Genomic DNA, 21908 nt, shown 5'->3' on the forward strand with positions numbered 1-21908 from the left:
TGTTTTGTTCTGGAGATGAGTGTCTTGGCTACGGAGTTGATCTGTGCTGGGTGGTGGTGTGAGAGTGCGTTCAGATAGCGGTTTGTGTGTGTTTTTTTATGGTAGATAGTGTGTCCTAGGGAGCCGTTGGATTTCTTGTAGACTAAAACATCAAGGAAGGGAAGTTGATTGTTAGCTTCTGTTTCCATGGTGAATTGTATTTTGGGGTGTAGGCTATTGAGGTGTATGAGGAAGTCATCCAGTTTTTCTTTGCCGTGTGGCCAGATTACGAAGGTGTCATCTACGTATCTGAGCCAGAGTTTGGGTTTGTGGTTGGATTTTTCTAGAGCGAGGGTTTCAAAGTGTTCCATGTAGAGGTTTGCGATGACAGGTGAGAGGGGTGATCCCATGGGTGCTCCTTCCATTTGTTTGTATCTTTGTCCATTGTAGATGAAGTATGTGTTAGATAGGCAGTGGTTGGTCAGATCTAGGATGTGTTTTGGGGGGTTGTATTTATTTAGGATAGCTGTCAAGGCTTCTTTGATTGGCACTTGGGTGAAGAGGGATACAACATCGAAGCTCACAAGTAGGTCACAGGGCTGTAAGTTTAGTTTACTTATGATCTCTATGAATTGGAATGAGTTTTGTACGTGTGAGGTGATGGAATTTGCATAAGGCTGTAGTTGTTTGGCAAGAAATTTGGCTAGATTTTGTAGAGGTGAGCCTATGGAGCTGACTATGGGTCTGAGTGGGGTTCCTTCTTTGTGTATCTTGGGCAGACCATAGAGCTTAGGACATCTGGATGATTTTTCTCTGGGAATGATTGTTTTCTGGATCTCTTCACTGATGGGGGTGGCTTTTATTTTTGATTTTGTGGTTTTTTCCAGGTAGGTGGTGGGATCTGTCTTGAGGAGTTTGTATGTGGAGTCTCGGAGTAGGTTGGATAATTTGGTATGGTAGTCAGATGAGTTCATTAACACCGTGGCGTTGCCTTTGTCTGCTGGCAGAATGATTATGCTGGTGTCATTTTTTAGGTTAAGTAGTGCTGTCTGTTCCTCTTTGGGTAAGTTGCTTTTGGGTGGTTTGCTGGTGCAGAGGATGTTGGTAACTTCGAGTCTGATTTTGTTGGCGTCATCAGGGTTAATTTTGGTCAGGCTGGATTCGACTCCGCATATAATGGTTTCTGTGGGAATGTGTTTGGGAGCGACTGCAAAATTAAATCCTTTAGACAGGACGTTGGTTTCGGCTTTGGTGAGAATCCTATCTGAGATGTTGTGCACAGTTTGTTTCATGTGTTGCTGTGGGAGAGGAGGGGTTTGTTTCTGGCGTTCCTTTAGTCTTCGGAGTTTATTGGTGTGTGTGTCTGTTTTGTAGGCAGTCTCTGTTTCAGCTCTCCAGATGGCGATTTGTTTGAATTTGTCCCAAAGTGTGGGGTGGATCTTGTTGCTGAGTTTGAGGTGAAGTGTGAGGAGGTCTCTGTTGATTCGGTCCAGGAGGAATCTTTTTGTGTGGAGTTCGTTTCTGATTAGGGCCAGTTCTGTTCTTATCAGGATGCGTTTGATGGCTGCAGAGTTGGAGTGGAATTTCAATTGGAAGGATGTGGGGATTAAATTTTAATTAAATTAAATCATATATATATATGATTTCTATTGCACATAGGAAAACAAAACTTTAAGCTAATAGTTTGCAATGGCCTTTTAGGGATTTTATGTAGGGATTTTATATTATGATATGAATATTTACTTATATATGTATATATGTATGTATGTATATATGTATGTATGTATGTATGTATGTATATGTGTATATATATATATATATATATATATATATATATATATATATATATATATATATATATATATATATATATATATATATATATGTGTGTGTGTGTGTGTGTGTATGTATATGTATATGTATATGTATATGTATATGTATATATATATATATGATTTCTATTGCACATAGGAAAACAAAACTTTAAGCTAATAGTTTGCAATGGCCTTTTAGGGATTTTATGTAGGGATTTTATATTATGATATGAATATTTACTTAATTTATAGCCCTCCTTTCTTCTCAGATATATACCTAAGATCCAAAGTAAAATTAGTAATGTTACAAATGAAATACAGTTTATATTAATTTCTAAACAATTGCCAATAGTTAATATATAATTGAACACTGAATCATGTGATGATGGTTATTAATTTGAATGACTTTATCAGATATATTCATGCAGGTCAAGCTATCACGGGCATGTGACTTGAAAACCTAATGTTAGGGTTAGTGTAGGAGCAACATCCTGCCAAATAGATCAGTGGTGGGAGAAGGATATATTCATGCTCCCTGTTTGTGAGCTCATCAGGAATATTTGTGGCCACAGAGAAAAACTAAATGCTGGCTCAATTCAGAACTCTGTTCTTCAGTTCTAAAAAAATAAATCAAGTCTGCACACACACACACACACACACACACACACACACACACACACACACACATATATATATATATATATATATATAATGAATGAATGGTAGATCCAAGAAACACAAACACACACACACACACCTCAATAAGGGAGGAATGTATGATGAGACACGAGGAAGAAAAAAATACATGAGATAATATAGCAAAAGACATTTAAAACAATCTGGATCAATACTTACGAGCAGGATCTGGCCAAGCGACAGAGTCCACAGGTAGGCTTCCTCATCAAATACATGGGCCAGCCATAAGCAGCCAAAGCAAAGAGCATATAATAGCATACTTCTTTATATCGCACCATCTCTTGCTGAAGGGAATAAAAGAAATATTATGGCATGATGCCATAATTAGAAATAATTTCCTTTCACTTAGTTATCAAGACATCATAATTTCTGATTAGCTTTTCAGAGTCTGTTTGACCTTTCAATTAAGCTCCAAACAGCCACCTCCAGACATTGTTTGATGGAAGAAACCTGAGATTAGCCTTGTCTGGGATAGCTGCTGAGTGGATGAGAAATTCTGTCTTCCATTTTTAAACCAGCTGTTACTGTATAGTGTATACCAGACATGTCAAACTCGCGACATCACATGACGTCACGCAACGTATTGGGACTGTTTTGCCATTGCCGGCAATGGGGTGGGCGTGTGATGCGTCCAGCCCACAGGCCGGCAGTTTGACACCCCTGGTGTATACCTTAGCTAAGGAAACCAATTTGTAACCTGTGGTCTACTAACAAACCAAGATCCTAATCCTAAACTTGATTCTGGCTTGTTTGAACAACTAAACAAAGTTCATGCATTTTGATAAAATGAAGCCCTCTGATTGGTTAAAAGTGGAATCAAAATCTAAATAGTAACAGTAGTAAGATGCAGTGCATCTTACTAGATTGGACAAAGATTTTTCGCTTACTGCTAAAATAATATTTTAAAAAGAGCTGGCTATCAACTTCATTATGCTCTAAGTGTAAAATAAGGAATAGACACTTATGCAGATGATATGTATTCGTGCCACATTTGTCCAATTTGGGTTTGCTTGATATGATTTTGAGAAGAGTGCCGTATATTTTACACATGCAACAGTGAGCTGAAATTATGTACAATTTTTTTTGGATTTATCAATACATGAAGAGCTACTGATTTATGAAGTGTAGAGTGCACCAGAACATAATGTTCTTCTAGGATCAAAATACAGTGTTACATAGGATTTACACAGAATCCTGGATTGGTGATGTGTGTTTGCTCATTGATCATAAACTAGTTCTGTATTGATGTAATGAAAAGAGACACCATTATTATTTTGAGTGGTACAGCTTCGTGAAATTTAAATACAGCTGATTAAAATATGTATTCTGTGTCTTTTTTCTTCATTTATGTATCTTTTTTTCTGTCTATTAAAGCAATAAATAAATAAAGCAATAAAAATGTCCACATACAAATTTATAGCTTTAATTTGAAAGTATTATTTATTTAACAGTCCCACAACTGCCCCAGACTGTGAAAGCCCCAGAAAATCTCAGATGGTTTTATTACCCAGGTATAAACAGTGCTATAAGAGAAAAAACTTTAGTGGTTGATTAGTTACTCATTTGTACAAATAACTGTTTTCAAAAATGGTTTACCTATGCCAGCTATTCTCAAAACGTGGCCCAGGGACTACTGAGTGGTCCTGAGACCCTTTAGGGGGTCTGAAAATCAAATAAATACTTTAAAATTTCTCAGTTTTAAATTCTAATACAGTAAATCTAAATAAAACAACCCACGTAGAGCAAACCTCTTTGGGGTCTTTTGACTTCTTGTCCAATCTGTATCTTCAGGTGCTTTGCAGAATAGTCAACCCCCTCTTCTCTGTGACAGCCTATTAAGTACTGGAAGGCAGCTATAATGTCATCCCCTAGTCCTTCTCTATCCTCCAGACCAGAGGTCCCCAACCTTTTGGGCACCAGGGACCAGTTCCACGGAGAGTGGTTTTTCCGTGGACCGGAGGGAGCGTGGTTTTGTGTGCTGCCTGCATCCTGTGGATGGGGCTTTCTTTGTTTGTGCAGACCAGTTGCTGGCATGCTGTGGCCAGGTATTGGTCTACAGACCCTTTATCACCTTTTTTGCTCTTCTTTACACTCTAAAGCCTCAGCATCTTTTTTGTATCGTGATGACCATAACTGGATGCAGTATTCCAAGTGTGGCCTCACTAGTGTAGTATACAGCAGTACTATCACTTCTCATAATCTTGATGCTATCCCTCTGCTGATGCATCCTAGGAGTGCAGTATCTTTTTTGGAAGCTGCAGCACACTTCTGGCTCATACTTAAGTGGTGATCCACTAGGACACATGGATTTCTTTCACAGTTACTACTGTCAAAAGATACTACCTATTCTGTACTGTATCTGTGCGTTTTATTTTTCCTGCCTAGGTGCAAGGCCTTACTTTTCTCACCATTGAACTGCATCTTGTTGGATAGAGCCCAATACTCAAGTCTGTCAAGTTCCTTCTGACTCTTGAGCCCATCTTCTAAAGTGTTAACAATTCCACCCTCTCCCCCCACCAGCTTGGTGTCATCTGCAAATCTAATGAGGTCCCCTTCTCTCCCCTCCTTTAAATCATTTATGAAGATGTTGAAGAATACTGTGTCTACGAGAGAGCCATGAGCTACATCACTGCATGCTTTCCTCCATATTTCATTGAGGACTACACATTGAATGTGGTTGAGCAGTCAGCTGCAAATCGATCCATCTAGCAGTGATGCTGTCTAATCCACATTTTTCTATATTATCAAGAGGTAGGCTGTGATATAGTCAAATATCCCTTTCTGAAGTCTAAATAAACTATGTCCTGAATGTCCCCAAACCACTAATTTAGTCACTTTGTCAAAAAAGGCAATAAGGTTTGTGTAGCATATTCTGTTTTTAACAAACATGTGCTGGCTTGCTCGTTTCTTGATGCTTGCAATTCTGCTGCTTGATTAACTTTTTCAGGATTTTTCCAGGTAGTGATATCAGGCTAACTGGTCTTAATTTCCTGGATACATTTTCCCCCTTTTTGAATATTGGAACCATATCAGCTCTTTTGTGATACTCTGGTAGTTCCTTGGTGCTCGAGGAGCTTTGTATTTTATGTAGGAGTTTTGTATGGAGTATTTATTCCAGGTTAAAAGATTTCAAGAGTTACACAGTTCTTAAGTCATATTACTGTAATGAAAATTTAAATAATGGGCAATTTATGCTGCCTGCTTGTCTTTTAAAGCAGGGGTCCCCAACCCCCGGTCCTTGGACCGGTACTGGGCCATGGCATGCCAGCAACCGGGCCACACAAACAAGCAAAGCCCCATCCATGGGATGAAGGCAGCACGCGAAACAATGCCCCCTCCGGTCCACAGAAAAACCTCTCTCCACGGAACCAGCACCTGGTGTCCAAAAAGTTGGGGACCTCTGTTTTAAAGAACTGGGCAACATTACAAGGAATTTTCAAGACACAATTAGGGTACAGCCATAACTCGCTGATATGTAAAAGGAATTTAGAAACACAGAATCATAGAAAACTGTTAGGAAAATATACTCAATGGTCTGTCCTTTTGAGTGTTTTGTTGTTGTTTTAATGATGATGATGATGTTGGAAGGGACCTTGGAGATCATCTAATCCAACCTTCTGCTCAAGCAGAAAACCCTATACCATTTCAGACCAATGGCTGTCCAGTCTCTTCTTAAAAACTTCCAGTGTTGGAGCATTCACAGCTTCTGGAAGCAGGTTGTTCCACTGATTAATTGTTCTAACTGTCAGGAAATTTCTCTTTAGTTCTAGGTTGCTTCTGTCTTTGGTTAATATCCATCTGTTGCTTCTTGTCCTGCCTTCAGGTGCTTTGGAGAAGAGCTTGACTCCCTCTTCTATGTGGCAGCCCCTGAGATATTGGAACACTGCTATCATGTCACTCCTCCTCCTTCTCTTCATTAAACTAGACATACCCAATTCCAGCAACCATTCCTTATGTTTTAGCCTCCAGTCCCCTAATCATCTTTGTTGCTCTTCTCTGTACTCTTTCTAAAGTCTCAACATCTTTTTTACATCGTGGTGACCAAAACTGGATGCAGTATTCCAAGTGTGGCCTTACCAAGGCATTGTAAAGTGGTATTAATACTTCACGTGATCTTGATTCTATCCCTCTGTTAATGCAGCCTAGCACTGTGTTGGCTTTTTTGGCAACTGCAACACACTGCTGGCTCGTATTTAAGTGATTTGTCCACTAGGACTCTGAGATCCCTCTCACAGTTACTACTATTGAGCAAGATACCACCTATACTATACCTGTGCATTTGGTTTTTCTTGCCTAAATGTAGAACCTTACTTTTTTCACCATTGAATTTCATTTTGTTAGATAGCGCCCAGTGTTCAAGTCTGTCCAGATCCTCCTGTATCTTAAGCCTATCTTCTGGAGTGTTGGCTATTTCTGTCAGCTTAGTGTTGTCTGCAAAACTGATGAATTCCCCATCTATCCCCTCACCCAAATCATTGATGAAGATGTTGAAGAGTACTGGGCTCAGTACAGAGCCCTGGGGCACCCCACTACACACTTCCCCTCAATGTAGATGCAATTCTATTGAGGACTACAGGCTGTTTGTACAGCCGGTCAGCCAGTTATGAATCCATCTGGTGGTGATGCTTTCTAACCCAGGGGTCCCCAACCCCCAGTCTGTGGACCAGTACCAGGCCGCGGCATGCCAGCAACCAGCTTCACAAACAAGGAGAGCCCCATCCATAGGATGCAGGCAGCACACAAAACCACACCCCCTCCGGTCCACGGAAAAATCTCTCTCCACGTAACCAGTCCCTGATGCCCAAAAGGTTGGGGAACTCTGGTCTAGCCCACATTTTTCTATCTTATCAAGTAGTAGTGTGGTCTACTTTATCAAATGCCTTACTGAAGTCCAAGTATATTATATCCACAGCATTCGTCTGGTCCACTAATTTTGCCACCTGGTCAAAGAATGCAATAAGATTTATCTGGCATGATCTGTTTTTGACAAACCCATGTTGGCCTTTGGTAATGACTTTATTTGCCTCTAGATGTTCACTGAATCGTTGCTTATCTTTTCCAGAATCTTCCCAGGTATTGAGGTCAGGCTGATAAGTCTGTAGTTTCCTGGATCCATTTTTTTCCCTTTTTTGAAGATGGGAACTACATCAGCTTTTTTCCAGTCCTCTAGTAGTTCCTCTAGGTCTTTGAAAGATATAGTCCTCTAGGATCTTTGAAAGATATAGTTCAGTGGTTCTGAAATCACATCTGCCAGTTCCTTCAGAACCTTGGAGTGTAATCCATTTGGTTCTGGTGATTTTATTTTTATTTTTATTTATTTTATTTTTATTTATTTATTAATTTGATATAGCTTCACTTTGACAGTATTTAGTTGTCAAATAGCATCTGCTGTCTGCTTTGGCAAGATACGGTGTTATTATGCTGTAATAGATCTTAGATCAGAACAAGAGTTTATGTAGGGAAAGACAGAACAACTAATTCTTTTGATCCACTGAGTTTGCATATTTTCTGCAATAAATGATCTGAAAACTTACTGAGTTTTTTAGGTCCAAATATTTTGTGTTCCTGGTAACTGGCATTCCCGACAAGAAAGCTAGGATATCATTGTTTGCCTGTAAATAATACAGATTAGAAAATATATATATATAACTAAAACATTCAACTTGTACTTAAGGAAAGTAAACACTTCGTTTGAACTAATACAGTTGGAAACTACACTATTTTCAGTATGTGCTTAGTACTTTTTTTTAAAACTAAACCTGAAGCCTTGAAATGTGTGAAACCAACTGTCAGTTTTATAACTTCTCACAGACAATTTTATTCATTTTTCACATTTCTGAACAACCCATCTCCCTCAAAGAGAACAATACATTTATGGCTTGATTTTTGTAGACTAGAACACATGTAAGTTCATCTGATAAGGTGGACTCAAATCCACAAAAGTTTAGGCTTAATTAAAATAATTATCAGCCTTGAAATTGTTCAGAATTTTTTTTGTTTGGCTGAAACTAATTAAAATTAAAATAACTCTAATTGTTATTGGACTTTCCTATGGCAACAGCTACAGGTAGTCCTCAACTTATAACAGTTCAATTAGTGCTTGTTAGAAGTTACAACACCATTGAAAAAAATGATTTATGACCGTTTTTCACATTTATGACTGCTGCAGCTTCCCCACAGTCATGTGATCAAAATTCAGATGCTTGGCAGTTGACTCATATTTATGATGGTTGCCCTATCCTGGTGTCACGGGATTTACCTTTTGTGACCTTCTGACAGCCAAAGTCAATGAGGAAGCCAGATTCACTTAGCAACTGTTTTACTAACTTAACAACAGCAATGATTCAATTAACAACTGTGGCAAGAAAGGCTGTAAAATGGGGCAAAATTCTCTTAACAACTGTCTCACTTAGCAACAGAAACTTTGTGCTCAGTTGTGGTCACACTATTTTTACACAGCTTTGGTTGTGACCTATATTGCAGAGTTGAGATGCTTGGCTACTATTAAGCTATTTTTTCGTCTTCTGGATGGTTAAACATAGAAAGAGGAAAAGAAGGTTTAATAGCATATTTGCCACCATATTTCATAATAAGCAATATGTTCATTATCCAAAATATGGTATTTGCCACTGCTCAGGTTGTCTTAGATGTTTGCTCAATGAATTCCTACAATTAGTACTCAGATCAAATTAAACTGTCAAGTGGTTAATTAAAAAAATCAGATCAGAGAGAATTGGTGCTTTATGGTGTATTTTCTCTCATATTTAAAAGACATTTAAAACATAATTTCCTCCATTTCAGTACCCAAATATTTATTAATTCAGTCTTGTCAATAAAAAAGAGTGAAACTATAAGTAGCTCAGAAGGGATAGGTAGCTTTCAAAAATGAAATGTATCACAGTATGTGATTTTAACTAATGTTAGTCTACTTTGTCCACTTTTCACGGTTGAAATGAGAATTCCTCACACTCACTTCATCCAACACCGCACTGCGTTTTGCCCTTTGTCGTTGACGTAGTAGAACGAGACCTGCTATAATATCAGATGGGACTATGTCAAGGTCTCGGAAAAATTCAGCAAAGAGATATGCAATTTCAGAGTAAGCATCCTGAAAAAATCCAAAGAGGAAAAGGTGAAAAACTAATCTGCAACAAGCAAGAGATAAGAGCTTGAAATAGTTGTTAGTCTGTTGGATTGCTAAAGACATCATATAAAACCACAATGTAGTTAGCTTTTTTTTTAAAAAAAAGCATGGTATGTAAGTAAATCCTTTATAACTTATTTTATGTGTGAATTAGGCAACCATTATTGAATAAACAATAATCCTGCCTTGGTATAATGTATAAATGCACTGTTTCTGGATTATCAGTTTCTACACTTTGCTGAATGCATTGCATTAAACTTTACTTCTAAGAAGTTTAAAATAACATACATAACATTACTTCAATTTTTCCTCATGATGTAGTCAAGAAACAATGCTTGAATCCATATATAATGTGACAAAAGCAAGTCAATAAGATGAACTAATATGAAATACTATGGCCAGATAGATAAACATATAATGTGGTTTGCTTGGTTTTGGCTTAGCATGATATTACCATCCTCTCACCATGAAAGCATTATGTGAATCATGCCAATGTGGCTTGTTCAACAAACCATGTTATATACTAAAGTTATTATGCAAATCAGGTCTGTGACACAACTTGTTGAAGGGCAGGCATTAAGCAAAATAGCAGAGCAGGTATTTGAATTAGGCCTCTCACTTTCTATCCAATACATTATCTACTGTATCATATCTGTCAAAATAACAATAACTGATCCAGGCTAGGATTCTCCCTCCAATCCTTAAGGCAACCAACTTAAGGCCTCTAACCCTAAACTTTGAAAACTCACAGGCAAGGTGATATTAGAGACCAATTTAGAGACCAACATTTCTCATCTCTAGCCTCTGGAATTCAGAGATAATTTTGGGGGGGAGGGGTAGATCAGGTAGCTTCATTTTATACAGCAGTATTTGATATTAGTGCACCTCTTTCAGGGGTGTCAAACTTGCGACATCACATGACGTGTTGCAACGCATCGCAACTTTTTTGCCATTGCTGGCAATGGGGTGGGTGCGGTTTTGCTATGATGCATCCAGCCCACGGGCCGGCAGTTGGACACCCTTGGCCTATTTCTTCTTTAGCAAATACACTGTGGGTGAACAAACCTGCACAATTCAATATCATGTATCAGATACCACATATTAAATAGAATGTCTAACAGCTACAAGCAGGCCAAGATTAGATGGTTCTGAGGAACATTATTAATACTTTTACTTTTGCCTAAAGTCAAATATGGAATTTGTTTCAAAGGTTTCATGACTGAAAATAATCTAAATAATTGATTACTCCATTTTAATCATATTTTTGATAATAAAAGATTACTATATATTTTAAAATTAGGCAGCTCAATAGTTTTAGGCCTTTTTTTAAAGCTTAGTAATTTTCTTACATTACAAATGACTTCTTTTTTTGCAACTAAGCAAGCATGAACAGCTTATCTGTAAATAAAGGTTTATTTGCACCAATTATGAAAAGCTTTTCTATTCTTACAAGAGCACCACTGGGTCAACATGCATCTGTAGAATATACTGATAGGATACTTGTACCATATTTCCTCTCATCATCACCCATAGTTCTCATACTATAATACTATAAAATCCTGACTTATATTTGTTTTTTAATGAAAAGACAGTAGCTGCTTACTGATTGTGAATCTTTTGTTCGTGTGCAGCAGAGGAAAACTTTGAGCCGGCGGGTCCAGCTGCTAGCCTGGCCTTCTTCCAAGCGATGCCTTAAAAAAAAAATCACAGTCAAATGAAACCATCAGATCAAAATGACATCAAGAGCCTAACATCAAGAATATTTAAACACTGGAATAATATGGAATGAAATTGTGAACAGTTCTGAATGTCATCTGTCTTAAAGTTTTCACACAATTTTTTGAATAGTGACAGATTTAGAACTCTTTACAATCTATAGTTACTTTCTAAGGTAAAAGTAAAGTCTCCCTCAAATACAGCTCAGGTCCTAGTAATTATGTTCTTTTGCAACAGAAGAGAAATGGTTTCCCACTGTCTTCTTCCAAAGCTTTTTTTGTTGTTTGTTTTTACTTCCTAGTCCAGTTTACAACTGTGGGATTTCCCAGTGGTCTCCCATTCAAATAGCAGCTGAGCCAACTTTGCATAACTTGTTCAGGTTCAGCCAAAGTAGACTAAGTTCTGCCACCTGCTGGAATACAGTTACATTACAGATACATAAGTCACCCTAGAAAAAAAATGTCAGAGGAAGGTGGTCACATAGCATCCTCATGTCTGTTTCTTATTTGACTCATTGTTGATTAAATGAGTCTTTATGTTTAAGAGATAAAGGAAACATTTTCCATTTGTATGCTCTCTTCAAATTCTTCAAGCTTTTTTGTCTTTGTGGATTTCTCAAAATATGTAGCTCTTACTTCAAATATGATCAGTGTCAGTTAGCATTTAATAACAGATGGACTGACCTCTTACTCTACTTCTCAGTTAATACATTATGAGCATTTTTAAAATGGGAGGTTCTGCTACTTAATTACTCAGTATTTTTCAGCACTCTGTTTAGGTTCTGAACCATATTTTCCAATAAGGACTTCTGCTCAGTTCAAATCTCCAATATAACCTAGGCAATATTACAGAAGTATGATCCTCTATGGATTGTGAAAGAAAACAAAATGATGGAAAATGTTATATTGTACGTTTGGTCACAAACTCTATATTTTTGTGGGGGGGAAATCACACTGTCTAGACTGAATTAATTATAAAAGTTTGCATATCTATTTTAACTTTTTTATTTTAAAAAATAGAAAATTGCATAGCTGAAAATACCGTTTTGTTGTCAAATACTCCTGGCTTATTCAGTTATGACAAACCAAGAACACATTTTTTGTGGTTGGAGTGAATGACATATAATGTATTCCATTTATACTTAGATGATCTTGGCTAAACCACTACCTTTTAGTCTAATGTACATGATAGTATAATGTACATGATAGTATAATTGTGAGCAAACAATTGACCTTTAGTAAAAAGAAATATAAATGTTGTAAAATATATTTTTAAAGTATACCTAGAAACCAAAATTGTGCTTAGAAGGCCTTTATTATTTACAATTCAAAAAAAGTATCCCCAACATATAAACTGCACTATTTGCTGCCATATTGAATACACTCAATTGTGCTCATCTACATTAAAAACAATAGATTGCAGTTATCTAAATTGGAAATCTATTTTATAAAAACCCTGAATCAACTTCTACAATTACAATTTTCTTACCTCAGGTTATATGTTCTTAGATTACGCTGTCTCCTCTTTGTGGCTCGCAATTTAACAAAAGTCCGTCCTGTTGGATCAAAGACGCACAGGACAGTGATGCAGACACTCAAAATGACCACCCAGTTGCAGACAACCATTCCTAGTGAAATAGAGAAGACAGGTTGTAAGTGGCGGATTTCACTCATTTGTACTTTTTTTCTTAAAGTTTATGTATTCCTTTTTTACTGAGTAATACTCCCTGTTTGATTTTGTTTGACAAGATAAAGATAATTCTTGTATAACACTACTGATATTCTTGAAGATTCTGTAGCATCATAAATATATCACAAAATATATTTAATGAGAGATATCAAGCAAGCCTCAATGAGTAAAAATACTGTGGATAATAATAGTGACCCCAAATAATTACATATGCATTACCACTTTGTTCAGTCTACATCTTCAATCCATCACAGGATCATGGCATAAATGTATACAGATGTATATAGTACTTTTTTTGGCACCGCCTAGTTAGACATCAAAAATTATATTCTTTTAGTTGTAATACTATTGCTATGCCTATGAATAAATGTACACGAATGTTTTTAGAAAAACTAAATTACAAGAGCGAAAGACTTCAAAAATTATTGTTTAGGACTATGAACAGGTTAAATCTCAATACACTATATGTGATTTTAAATACTTATAAATACTTTTAAATACATACCCAAAGTAACACTCTTGGCAGTAACATCATTGCAGGAACTGTAGTACTGGGTTAACCAAACAATGCCCACAATAGCGTAGACAAATTCAATCACCAAGATTGCTGGAACAATAAGAACAGCGTGTACAACGGTATAACAACAACAACAGTAACAACAACTGTTTTCACCATATGTCTTAGCAGCAATTCTTAGGCAATGAGAAAAATATCGATTCTGATGTGTCATTCTAAATGCGACGAACTCACTGCAGCCACACCAGAAGAAGTTAAATGATTAGCTTGCTTAGATATTAAATTATAACATCTATCCTATTCTATGGTGCTATATCCTGGTGATTTTTTTCATGGTTTTACCTTAAATTAATATTTCATCTGGTATATTGTATTGCCCACATATACATTTGCTGTTTTATTTAAACTTATATTGTTAAACTTGTATTTGTGTTTCTATGTATAATGTGTTTTATTACTTTTATATATCAGTGATTGCATGACCTTCATCGATGCCATAACTAAATAAAAATAAATGTCATTCTAAAACTTTTTTGGTTTTACCCAGATGCACATGCAATGTAGTTCTCTAGGAGAAAAATATTGAAGAATGATAATGGGGAACCTTAACTATAAAAATGAACAAGGAAAGCATCCAAAATGTCTTATTTCCTATATCTCTATAGCACATATATATCTACATATATCTGTATGTAGCCATTTTTTTAAGGCTTGGAGTGAATCACATAATATATTACACACACACTTTTGGGAAGGGTAGATAAGCATCAGATTTTTTTTTACAAATGAAAGCTCATGGTAAGTGAACAGTGGAAATAATGGTGAGTTTGAGAAAGATAATTATAGTATATGTTTATCTTCACAGAATAGTAAACTATATTTACTTATCATTAAAAGTATCATACTAACATTTGTCTTTTCTGAATACAAGAAATAGAACCCATGCACCACTGTTAAGACATCAGACAATATATATATATATATATATATATATATATATATATATATATATATATATATATATATATATATATATATAAAATCATTAATGGCTGTGAATTTTTTAACAATAAAAATTCATAAATGGGCATTTACCGAAGAAAAATTGATACAAAATTTTATGGAGGCATAAATAGGCATATTTTCCAATTTGGGGAGAAACAGGAGCATGTTTTCCCACATCTACAAAAGTAGTAAAACTTGAAAATAATATTTAACTACAGTAAGGTAAAAGTAAAGGTTCCACCCCAAATGTGTGCTAGTCGTTTCCGACTCTAGGGGCCGGTGCTCATCTCCGTTTCAAAGCCAAAGAGCCAGCGCTTCTCCAGGGACATCTCCGTGGTCATGTGGCCGGCATGACTAGATGCCAAAGGTGCACGAAACGCTGTTACCTTCCCACCGTAGTGGTCCCTATTTTTCTACTTGCATTTTTACGTGCTTTCGAACTGCTAGGTTGGCAGAAGCTGGGACGAGTAACAGGCGCTCACTCTGTTACGCAGCACTCGGGATTCGACCTGCCAAACTGACGACCTTCTGATCGACAAGCTCAGCGTCCTAACCCACTGAGCCACCGCGTCCCTTATTTAACTACAGTAGGCATATCCAGATGCAGACTTCTTTTGGTGCCACAACTGAAAATGCCCTTGGATCACTCAAGTGTTTGTAAATATGATGAACAGAGACTCGTTTGAGAGCATGACAGCCAGCTGCATCAAGATCGAACATTGATAAAAATCTCTTGGCCACTGTCTCTTACCCAGTCTGACATATAGCACATATTGCATGGAATCCCGGGGTTCTGTGTACAAGATGCTGCCACGCATACTGAGCCAGATGATTGCAACTTCGGCGATCATGCAGCTGAGCAAGATGCCCAGATAACCCCTGCCATGGTCCACCAGATTGAGAGAGCAGGTCTCATTGGGATTGTACGCCAGTCCAAAGAGCACCACAGAAAGGATGATGAACCTGCCGTAAAACAAGCCACATGCTCTAGACAAAGTTTGAGACAATATATACATGACCAAACACTTTTAGCCATATAAGATCAAGAAGCCTAATGATTATTAGTTGTGTTTTGTTTGTTTGTTTGTTTTAAAAAACCTGTTGTCATTTGTTTTGTTTTTATATAAGCTGAGAAAGGAAATATCTCTTTTTTAATTCCTGGGAATAGTTAGTACTATATAAATAACCAAAACTGTTTGCAGTTTATGAAATTAACTGCTGCCAATAAAAGCTTATCCCATAACAAACTTACTAAGATATTGTAGCACGTGTAATATTTTATTCACAGACAAATTATTTTGATATTACTCATGAAATCAAAGTTTCAGTTCCTGAATGGACTGTCAAATTGATTTTAGTTGATTTTAAGTACAGGTGGTTATGGGATTCTCGGTTAATAGAATATATCACTTCAGCCAATAGCAAAGCTATATTTTATTAATATCACTCATTTATCTGGGTTATGCATTTCTTGTGCTGCTATAAAATGCTGGTGGTTAGCTAAAAACGTTTTTTTCCCCACCCACATACTGATTTCTGGATAGTGTCCCAGAACACACTTTGTGTTTCTCTGCAATAGAAAGGGGAAAAAAGGGCTGCATCAATCCCCTTGAGATTAATCTGTCTCTCCATCATGTAAAGAGGCCTGGAAATGGGAAGGGCAAAAACCAGCACGTTTCAATTGTCAGCAGAGGGCAGCAGAAAATGTTATCAGGCACACCCTTTTTAAATCCCACATGCAAATTACAATGTTTCTATCCCAGCATGGTATTTACCATGCTTGCCAACACATGCACTCTCTCTCTTTCACACACACAGACATACAGTGCATCTTAACTGTAATGTATTGGGCTTTGTTTTACTAAGTGTATCACACGGGTTTGATTGCTGGAAGGTTGCTTAAGCAGGGAAGCTGGCTAACGGCTCCCAGCTCCTCAGACAACCCGTCTCCAGTGCCGCCATTGGCTGCTTGTAGGGCGGCAATAGGTTGCTTTAAATCTATTGGCCGTCACCTAGAGGCCTGGGTATAAATAGCTGCATTCACAGCCCTGTTCCCCAGTTCAGGTCCTACAAGCAAATAAAGAATGTTTCTGACTGAACTCACTCGCCTCGTCTCTTCACTCAAGCAAAGAACCCAGTACACAACATTAACTATCACAGGCTCCTAAATGTCATAAATTTGTTTGCTCATGAGGAACCAGATGAAGACAAAACATAAATGCAATTACCAGTAACTATCATTTTGTCCATGAACAGCAGAGTTTGGATAACCGACATTAGGCTAGCAAGTACTAATTTGTTTTATATTAGAATCTTGAAATCTCACAACAGGAAACACAATCTCACAGCAAAAGAATTCTGAGGTCAGATATTAATATTAGGTATCAGAACTGAGGAGAGGTTATTAACCTTTCACATAAAAAAACCCTTTCTTCCTGTCTGTTAAATCTCTGGTTGGGAGTGTCTGTCTGTCCATCCATCCAACCAACCCAATGCGTATCTTCATCTCCTTTCTCACTTCCATCAACTTCTTGTAACATTTTGTATAACAAAAAGATCTGGAGATCTCAAAAATGTGTTTATATTTTTGTATATATTTACTTCTAATAAAGATAACACCACTGTAGATATTGATTTTTTCCCCTTAGGAATTAAGTACGACTCACTTTAATTACAAAAATATTAATGGGCTGATATGGAAGAACTGCATTTGCCTCAAATCTGGTTTTGAACTTTCAAAATGTAGTTTGATCCAAGAAGCCCTGCCTTTAATAGTTTCTTACTGGATGCCAAAATGGTTAAGCTTTCTCATTGGTAGTATCTACACAGAAACCCCTCAAACCAATTCTATCTTTTCTTTTGACACTGATAGTATGATTGGATTGGATTTATATCATATCGGTTATTATCTATTACAACGATGGGTATCATTACTGTGGCTCCCTTTCTCTTTAATAATTCTGTTGTTTTTCAATTCTTTTTAGCTGAATTAAGAATAATCTGGATATTCCAACAACTTCCCTGAAGGCCTTACAGAACCATAGCAGTGGAACAAAAAATTAAAAAAGAATTATTTGAGCCTGAACTCTTCTACGTGCACAGATCCACTTCCATACTGCTTTGTATATATAAACTTTAGCAGAATATTTTAAATTGCAACATAGTATTAATACCTGGACATAAAAATTACAAAACAAATATCAATGACTTATTACCTAACAACAGAAGCCTTCCTCTTAAGCATATTTTCACTTACCAAGTTGTATGAAGAAGAAAGAGAAAAATGGCAGGCAAAACAAGATCATCACTTCCCACAGACCAGCGACGACGGAACACCACAATGCCTGGCATGGCTAGTGGGCCTGAAAAGGGTCACCGGGCGCAATATTAACTTTCTGTAAATTGACGACAAAATCAATATCATTACTACAAATGTTCTACAAAAGATATTGTCTAGACCAGGGGTAGGCAACCTTGGCTCTTTTATGACTCATGGACTTCAACTCCCAGAATTCCTGAGCCAGCATAGCTGAGTTTTTCTGAGGCAGAGCTGGCTCAGGAATTCTGGGAGTTGAAGTCCATGAGTCATAAAAGAGCCAAGGTTGCCTACCCCTGGTCTAGACACATTGCTTTCTAAAATTCTATGTTTGTTAAAAGTCTTCAAAGAATCAATTGCAGCTCTTTAAACTCATAACACATTTTTATGAGACGTTAGAATATTTAAATTGAATTAATAGTGTTTAGGTTACTTCTTTAGAATAATAAGATTCAGTGAATTAGTCACAAAAATGGAACTTTACACCACAAGTGTAAAACTGGTTTCTTTTTATTTTAAAATATGCTAACATGACAGAAAATGGGCTTTTTAATATATCTGATCCCCCAGAGACATTTAGTAGATGTTGGGCTTGGTGTCCTTGCTTTTGGAGATCAGCAGAAGATTGCCTAACTGATGTGATTTGGGCTTGTCTTTAGTATTGGATGTTAACATTTCTTTTTTGTAAAAATGAATCTATTTTTGTTGGTTATAGTCACCTATTTTGAAAGTTTGAAATTCAGTGTTTGAATTAGGTTTTGTTTTGGGGCTTTGGTTTCTGTAAAAAGGAAAGGAATAGGACTATTAATAATTTAGTTTGTTTTGGTTTCTTTTTTAAAAAAATAACTCACATTGTTATCACAATTTATGGGCATAAGGAAAAAACAAAAGCACACACACAATCACACAGTCATTTGATTGGTTTGATTTAATAAAATATAAAAATTACATTAGATCTAGGGATGTACCAAAATGAATTAATATCTACAGTAATCTACAAACAAGCAGTTGTCACCACAAAGGGAAATGTACAAAAATACCACAACCTCTATTTTGTACAATGTATAATTGCATAAAAATTGTTTGCAGCATTATAATGGTGGAGCAGTGGGCTAATGCCTCCTTAAGTAACACCAGCTGCCTGCAATTAGTGCAGGTTCGCATCCCACCAGGCTCAAGGTTGACTCAGCCTTCCATCCTTCCGAGGTAGGTAAAATGAGGACCCAGATTGTTGGGGGCAATCAAGCTGACTTTGTAATAATGCCGCTTGGGGGGGGGGCGAAAGCCCTAATAAGCAGGCATATACATAGAATGAAGGCTACTGCTAAGCTTGTAAGCCGCCCTGAGTCTTTGGAGAAGGGCGGGATATAAATGGAATTAAAATAAAATAAAATAAATAAATAAATATCATTTCTATTATTCCATAAAACTCTGAAGGATCTGCATCTGATCTTACCATGAAGCATTTTTTTCTGATTACTAGATGGTAAACTTTTTTTAAAAAAATTAGCTCCTGTTCAGGTAAGAAGGCAGGGCAAAACAGAATTATATTCCTGATTCTAGAGAAAATTCCCTTTAGTCATACGAATTAACTTCAGCTATATAGACTACATTGTATTTCCTATAACCAATAAATAAATCCATATAATGAGACATAAAGGAAAAGGATTTAATCTGGATTACAGATATGCTACTTCACTGGATACTGTTGAATTATCTCTCCAGACAAGAATATTTCATGGTTCACTTCAACTTGATCAACAGAAAAATAGAGCCCACAGAAATTAGCTGCTGGGTTTAACATCTTCCAGCCTAGAGCATTCTGCAGGATTGTGTAGCGAAGGCCACATCTGCAGAGGCAAATTGTGTATCTTGTAATGTCAATAAATGTGGAAGAGCTAATTCAATTATCTACATGCAGAAGTCTTTCAGAGCTAATGCTATTTTGAGGTTTGCTCATGTTACTATTCCTCTGAAAGGTCATGATCCCCCCTAGGGAATCAGATGCTACATGCAGAGTGAGCCAAAAGATACATTCTCTAGCCACCAATTTTCCAGATTTGCAAGAAGAGGGCAATTATTGAAATTCCAGTGTATGTTCAGATAAATTGGAAGTAGCTGGCACACATCCAGTTTGTGCCATGTATACAATGGGTTTGGGAGCAAAAAATAAACATAACTTCTTATGGCCACTAAAAGGTCAGATTTACCCTAGATTTTTTTGGCCTTGGTGGATGACATAAAAATCTTCCCTTACTCTGTGTGTGTGTGTGTGTGTGTGTGTGTGTGTGTGTGTGTGTATGTATATGTATATATATATGTATATATATGTGTGTGTGTGTATATATATATATATATATATATATATATATATATATATATATATATATATATGCACTCTTATGTACTTTTCAACAAACCTAACATTAGAAAAACAACTTTGTTGGTTGTATGTACAATGAGAGCTTATTCACTGGAGACAAATTCCTTGTGTGTCCAATCACACTTGGCCAATAAAAAATATTCTATTCTATTCTATTCTATTCTATTCTATTCTATTCTATTCTATTCTATTCTATTCTATTCTATTCTATTCTATTCTATTCTATTCTAATTCTATTCTATTCTATTCTTTCTTCAACCTTCATTCATTCTGAAACTTTTTCATCCTACACTTTCTACTTTCATTCTTGTTTCTTTCACTTTCTGTCTCCTTCCATGTCCATTTTCTTGGACTGATATAGTACACTGTTCTCTATGCAGGCTACACAAAACTAGCAAAGATGTGTATTTAATTTCAGTATTTAGTGGACGTATTTTTTAATATCCTTAAACAAATGGCAGTTGTGATTTTTGGTCATTCCTTGCTCACCACTTGTACAACTGCTAGGGGAAATATAAACTAATTACACAAATACAAATAAAATTTTGCAACTATGGCTGAAAATCTGATAACAGTTAATAATCTATAGTAAGCCTCAACAAGGCACAAAATTACTACAAATTTTAAGATGTCAGTTTCTTTTTCCTGTATTTTAACTTTGTAGCAGTTTAAGCATGAAGCTTACTAGTAGCACTCTCAGTACTGCTTCAATGTAAAAAAAGATGTTGAGACTCTTTTAGAAAGAGTACAGAGAAGAGCAACAAAGATGATCAGGGGACTGGAGGCTAAAACATATAAGGAACCGTTGCTGGAATTGGGTATGTCTAATTTAATGAAGAGAAGGACTAGGGGTGACATGATAGCAGTGTTCCAATATCTCAGGGGCTATCACAAAGAAAAGGGAGTCAAGCTATTCTCCAAAGCACCTGAAGGCAGGACAAGAAGCAATGGATGGATATTAACCAAAGACAGAAGCAACCTAGAACTAAAGAGAAATTTCCTGACAGTTAGAACAATTAACCAGTGGAACAACCTGCCTCCAGAAGCTGTGAATGCTCCAACACTGGAAATTTTTAAGAAGAGACTGGACAGCCATTTGTCCGAAATGGTATAGGGTTTCCTGCCTGAGCAGGGGGTTGGACTAGATGACCTCCAAGGTCCCTTCCAACAACAACTTCTTCTTCTTCTTCTTCTTCTTCTTCTTCTTCTTCTTATTATTATTATTATTATTATTATTATTATTATTATTATTATTATTAATGCATCTTAGTTTTAATCCCTATTTGCCTCCATTGTTTTTCAAATATTAAACAAGCATTGTTTTCTTAAGCAAAGAACAACACCTAAATCATCTAATTTCTATTATGTGTTATAACTAGGACTTGTTTCACAGAACATTCTTCTGGTCATTCACAATGTATACTTCTAATATTATCAAAAGAGTTATTGTTTTATACTAAATTCAAATTCCATTTTAAGTACTGTCACTGGATCTGTAATCTTCCACTATGAGCTCTAAGTGTGAAGCTGTATCAGAATCTCAAAACGCCATTACTGAATCAAGTAAAACTAAAGATATACCATGAAAAATCTACACTAGTCATTGTTACTCTCTTCGTTTTAATCTGAACTTTCTTCATAAAAATAGA

General features: G+C 36.5%; 1 protein-coding gene across 9 annotated transcripts in view; it reads right to left on the reverse strand.

The window, feature by feature from the left end:
* The window catches only part of DAGLA (diacylglycerol lipase alpha), a 131809-nt gene that overhangs the window by 25731 nt on the left and 84170 nt on the right, over positions 1–21908 (reverse strand). For 5 of the 9 annotated variants that reach the window (XM_081314571.1, XM_081314569.1, XM_081314573.1 and 2 more), the window contains exons 3-10: positions 17817–17922; positions 15312–15523; positions 13544–13645; positions 12838–12976; positions 11237–11324; positions 9463–9597; positions 8024–8101; positions 2649–2773 (exon numbers count right to left, since the gene is read on the reverse strand). In XM_081314571.1, coding sequence (XP_081170697.1) covers positions 2649–2773; positions 8024–8101; positions 9463–9597; positions 11237–11324; positions 12838–12976; positions 13544–13645; positions 15312–15523; positions 17817–17922 — 985 coding nt within the window. Of the gene's footprint in view, positions 1–2648; positions 2774–8023; positions 8102–9462; positions 9598–11236; positions 11325–12837; positions 12977–13543; positions 13646–15311; positions 15524–17816; positions 17956–21908 lie in introns of all 9 variants that reach the window. The other 4 variants (XM_081314574.1, XM_081314575.1, XM_081314577.1 and 1 more) reach the window with 1 other exon arrangement.

The sequence above is a fragment of the Vipera berus genome (genome assembly GCF_964194415.1).
Source record: "Vipera berus genome assembly, chromosome: 1".
In the NCBI taxonomy this organism is placed as follows: Eukaryota; Metazoa; Chordata; class Lepidosauria; order Squamata; family Viperidae; genus Vipera; species Vipera berus.